The 5,710-nt window shown below is 49.4% G+C and overlaps 1 protein-coding gene across 1 annotated transcript; it reads right to left on the bottom strand.

The window, feature by feature from the left end:
* Positions 1-335: 335 nt before the first annotated feature.
* On the bottom strand, positions 336-5,453 carry LOC131292787 (uncharacterized; the record flags this gene model as incomplete). Its single annotated transcript, XM_058320870.1, has 2 exons — positions 4,569-5,453; positions 336-4,268 (listed from the first exon to the last, which is right to left on the bottom strand). Coding segments are annotated over exons 1-2 (4,818 nt in total), but the record flags the coding sequence as incomplete, so codon positions are not given.
* Positions 5,454-5,710: the final 257 nt, after the last annotated feature.

Raw genomic sequence — 5,710 nt, forward strand, 5'->3', positions numbered from 1 at the left:
CTGCGTTTTATAATTACCCGGGTGATTTTTGGTGGAAGAGAGAGTTTTGCTTTATTGCAACTATCTTTTATAACCTTTTTGTAACTCCCTTTTAGTTCCCCTTTTTGACGTAACGGGTTCGGCCCTATAAATCAATTATGGCCGTAATTGCCATAATTGCCTATGTTTTTGTTTACGTGTTTGAATGTCAATTTTTGCCTGATCATCCTCCGCCCCCTTGACACTCGTCAACAATTATTCTCCACGTGGTGATAAGCTCAGTTTGTTGCCTCCGGTAGCAAGCAAATTTTAGCGATTGGCCTAACCGAAATTCCCTTTGCAGTTCTTAATGTTACCACACGTGTCAAACTATCCGTGCCGGGGTGCGTCTCAACTATCCGCGCGAGTGGCCATTGTGTTGTAGGAAGAGCCTCGTCCATCAGGATTGCCAGTCTGCCAGGTGCGAAATCTGAATTGCTGCAGGTCTTCATCGTATCCCTTTGCATCTCTTGTAGATACTCGCTGGCCCAATGTTTCCAGAAGCGCTGGACGAGCAGTTGCCACTTCTGCCACTCGCTCAGGGTGTACGTCTTTCGGTTTGAATAGTCCGGCTCGGGGATGGCGTTCATGGATGTGCCTATAAGAAAATGTGCAGGTGTTAAAGCGGCTAAATCGTTGGGGTCGTCCGACATAGGTAACAGCGGACGCGAATTCATTGCTGCCTCTATTTGGTGCAGCACAGTGATGTATCCTTCATAAGGCAGTCTCGTGCTGCCCAGCTGGCGAAACAGGTGTCTTTTGGCGGTCTTCACTGCAGCTTCCCACAATCCGCCAAAGTGTGGAGCCCTTGGTGGACTGAAGTGCCAAGTGATGCCCATATCAGCACAAGTCGAAACGATGATGTTACTTTGCTCCTGATCATGGAGCATCTCGAATAGCTCACTAAGCTCCCGGGCTGCGCCTTCGAAGTTTTTACCGTTGTCCGAGTAGATATGGGACGGACGTCCTCGGCGCGATGCAAACCGTCGAAGTGATGCTAGGAAACCAGCAGTGGTCAAATCACCCACTAGTTCCAGGTGAACAGCCTTCGTAGCAAAGCAAACAAATACGCAGAGGTATGCTTTGGCGGGCTCTGCTCGTTTGTGGATCGGTCGTAGGTAGATCGGCCCAGCATAGTCCACTCCGATGGTCGCGAACGGTCGATTCGGTGTGATCCGCGATGATGGTAACTGCCCGATTTGTTGCTGCGCAAGTATGGGCTGTTGGCGAATGCATCGTAAGCAGTGCCTAACGACGCTTTTCACCAGATGTCGTCCGTCGAGTGGCCAAAATTCTTCGCGAATCTGGGAAAGCAGCAATCTTCCGCCACCATGTATGAGTTCTCTATGAAGGTGCTCTGCGATGCGGCGTGCGAAGATGTGCTTCTTGGGCAGAAGAATTGGATGTTTCGATTGATAAGGCAGTTGTGAGAGCTTGAGGCGCCCTCCTACTCTCATAACTCCTTCGCTGTCGATGAACGGGCTCAGACGTCTAAGTGGTGAGCGCTTTGGAACCACCTCACGCTTCCTCAACCGCTCGAGCTCCGTTGGAAATGCGTCTTGCTGTGCCAGCTTGCATAGCACAGTTTTAGCAGCTTCCATGAGGTCCGGAGTGATAGTTGATGACGCTGGGGGCTCCAATGGATCGCGGCGAGTACGGCACTTCTCCTTAGCATTGCGCACGAATCTAAGGCAATACCCAATGACGCGTAGAAGCTTGGTGTATGATGAGTACCGCTCGAACCAAGGATGCACTGTCTCGATGACGGCAACCGCTGCACTCACTTGACGAATCTCTAGCTCGGCACCATCCGCAACCGTTGGTGTTGAATTTGGCCATTCAGACGCTGGACGAATTAACCACTCTGGACCGCTGCTCCACAGTGCACTTTTCACGAAATCTGCTGCGGTCACGCCTCGTGATACCAAGTCAGCAGGATTCGAACATCCCGCAATGTGTTTCCAGGGATGGAGATGTGAGTAGGCTTGTACCTCCGCGACGCGATTGCCTACATACGTTTTCCAATTGTTGGGCGGTGAACTCAGCCAATGCAGCGTAACTGTCGAGTCGGACCAAAAATATGACTCCGCTGATTCGAGTCCCATCGCCTGCTTCACACGATCGTATAAATGCGCTCCTGTAACGGCTGCATTAAGTTCTAATCGCGGTAATGTAACCCGTTTTAGTGGTGCTAAACGTGACTTCGATGCTAATAGCGAGATTCGTACGTGTCCTTGTTTGTTTTCACAACGCGAGTAAATACATGCACCGAACGCGGCTTCAGAGGCATCACAAAACGTATGTAACTGAACGCGAGAATCAGGTAAGAGAGCGTAGCGATCACTTTTATAACCGGAAATAATTGGCCAGTCGGATTTAATGGATGTCCACTTTTTATAGATGCTGTCAGAAACAGGATTATCCCAGCCAGGCTTCTGCACCCACAATTCCTGCATCAGCAACTTAGCGCGAATGATGATCGGCGATATCAATCCTATCGGATCGAACATTCGGGAGATGCCAGAGAATATTAACCGCATTGTGGGGTAGCTAGTGTCGGCGTCGATCCGCGACTCGAAGGATAAAACGTCAGCTTCGGGCTCCCAAGCGATACCGAGTGCCTTTATCTTCTCGTCGGGCATAAATTGAAGCGTTGACTGCGTTCCGATCTGATCCTCCGTCAAACCAGAGAGCACGGCCAACTTACTAGAGGTCCATTTTCGCAGAGAGAATCCACCCTTTTTTAACAATTCATCGAGCTCCTCTCGTAGCTGCTTTGCTTGCTCCTCTGAATCAGCACCACCGATGAAGTCGTCCACGTAGAAATTTTGAACCAAAGCTTGTGCAGCATGCGGAAAGTTCGTGCCTTCATCCTCGGCCAACTGCAGCAACGTACGCGTAGCCAAAAAAGAAGATGGAGCAAGCCCGTAGGTCACCGTATTCAGCTCGTAAGTCTCCACTGAAGCATCCGGTGAGAATCGAAACAACACGCGTTGAAACCGACGGTCATCAGGATGGACTTCTATCTGCCTGTACATTTTCGCGATGTCACCAACGAGCGCTACTTTGTAGGTGCGAAAACGAAGAATTATATCCAGCAACTGGTCTTGCACTACTGGACCGACACGCAATGCATCGTTTAGCGAATATCCAGTAGATGTCTTCGCTGATCCGTCGAAAACGACCCGGAGCTTTGTCGTCGTACTAGATTCTTTCAAAACGGGATGGTGCGGTAAGTAATACCCGTGATCATTGTCTGCTGGAGACGTGGGAGTCATGTGCCCCAGTTCCAAGTACTCTTTCATGAACTTGTGGTATTCTTCTTTTAGGTCTGGATCACGTTGGAGTCTTCTTTCGAGAAGTATGAAGCGGTGCAAAGCCATATCCCTTGACAGTCCAAGTTTGTCAAAGAAATCTGGTTGCTTCGGAAGACGAACTATGTATCGACCCGATGGATCCCGCTGGGTTGTGTTTCGGTAAATAGCCTCACATTGGCGTTCTTCGGGTGAGTAGCCATCGTTGAACCATAACTCTTCTGATTTCCAAAACCGCTCGATGGATTCTTCTAGAGTTGTCATACAAATTACAGCTGTCGTGTGAGCAACATTAGAAGTGCCTTCCGAAGGCTCTGGCGATCCAATCGAACCAGTGACGACCCATCCGAATACGCTTTCCTGCAGCGTTGGAAGGGTAGGTGCTAGTTTGAGCTGGGCGCTACCTTCGAAGAAAGCAGCATAATGTCGAGCGCCAAGAATAATGTCGATTGCCGAAGATTTGTAGAACTCTGGATCGGCTAGGATCAGCTCGGACGGGATGTTCCAGCTCGTCGTGTTAACGTCCCGCAGCGGCAGATTAGCCATCAACTTGTCGACAATCAAAAATTCGACACCCACTTCAAACTGTTTCGTTCGTGAGGCAATCTTCGCGTGAACGGATTCTTTCAGCGGACGGGTAGATTGGCCTGCACCCTGCAGCATAACATTAACCTTCTTTCTTTTTAGCCTCAGTCGATGAGCGAGCTGACTGCTTATCATATCAGGCTGCGAGGCACTGTCCAAAAGTGCTCGAGCTGGATGAACTAATCCGAAAGAATCAACTATATTGATGATGGCAGTTTGGAGCAAAACCTGCGTTGGTGCTCGCTCCATTGCTGCTGCGAAAGTTCGCTGAAGATTTGCCGTGTGATCGTTAGTGGCTGGTCCAATGCTCGCAGCTGGCATGGCAGTGGAGAATGTTCCGGCAGAGTGATCCTGTGACGTGTGTGAGTGCAACATAGTGTGGTGTTGTGAATTACAGTGGCGGCATTTGTACTGCGAAGTGCAGTCGCGGGCGCGGTGATTGTCTCGAAGGCAATTCAAACATAATCGTGCGTTCATTACGGTGCGATGGCGTTCGTTCGGGCTCAATGCAATGAATCGGGAACACTTTGCAAGAAAATGCTCTGAATCGCACAGAGAGCATTTGCGTACAGCATTTGATGCCGCTGCAAAGCTTCCTAGCCGCGTGGGTGGCATCCGTTTTGTATGATGTTGCGCTTCGCTAAAACTGACATCCTGCTCCTTGTTCACCGATAGCGTTTCAAGCACTCGCATACGGCGCTGCAAGAAAACAATCAGGCTAGCATACGTCGGGCTTTCTTCGTTTGATGCGTGCTCCTCCCAGTCCCTCAGTGTGCTTGTTGGCAACTTGGTGCACAACAAGTGTTCCAGCAAAACTCCCCATGTATCCGTCCTTTCCCCAAGATGGTCAAGGGTTTTCTTGTGCCGTTCGAACTCGTCCACTAAGAGGTGCAGTGCGGTCGCGGTTTCCCTTTTCGCGGGCGTCATAGTGAACAGTGCTTGCAAGTGACGTTTTTTCAATAAATATTCGTTGGAGTAGCGCGCCGTTAATGCCTGCCACGCTATCTCGTAATTTGCCGCGCTAATAGTGATCGCTTCTATCACTTGTGCTGCTTCACCCTTAATCGCTGCGCGCAAGTAATGAAACTTTTGGATGGCGGGAAGATCACGGTTGTCGTGAATCAGACACTCGAACGTGTCCCGAAACGTAAGCCATTCCATGTAATCTCCATGAAACTGAGGCAGTGATATGGTCGGAAGTTTAATACCAGCCAAGGAATTACCGGTGGCATTAAATGACGAGCCTTGTGAGGGTCTTTTTGCCTTCAGTTCTGCTTCCACCCGTATCAAACGAGGCTCGAAATCGGCGCGAAGAGCTTCATTTTGCTTGACCTCCTCTTCGGTTGTAGCTCCGTCTTCAAGCTCCTGCTGCAGCTTTTCAAGATCTTCACATAACCTTTCGAACTTGGATATTCTGGCTTCTACTTCAACAAGATCACGGTCTTGTTGAAAATCGCGAACGAAGCTTTCGTAACGGCTGAGTGAAACGAGAAGGATCGCTCTTCTCGACGAAAGGATGATGGGTTCCGCGGGCATTTTGAATCGAAAAACGGCGTACGTAGCGTTTATGGTATCGCGCAATGAAAACGGCCCGAAATCGCGAAGATAAAATTAACCAACGTTCGTATTTCAAGAATCCTGGTCACGGCACCAATGTTCTTGCGCGAGTTTTCTTTCGGGGTATGTTTCGGATGGCTTCAGCTGCGTTTTATAATTACCCGGGTGATTTTTGGTGGAAGAGAGAGTTTTGCTTTATTGCAACTATCTTTTATAACCTTTTTGTAACTCCCTTT

Source organism: Anopheles ziemanni, unplaced genomic scaffold (genome assembly GCF_943734765.1).
Source record: "Anopheles ziemanni unplaced genomic scaffold, idAnoZiCoDA_A2_x.2 U_18, whole genome shotgun sequence".
Lineage (NCBI taxonomy): Eukaryota > Metazoa > Arthropoda > Insecta > Diptera > Culicidae > Anopheles > Anopheles ziemanni.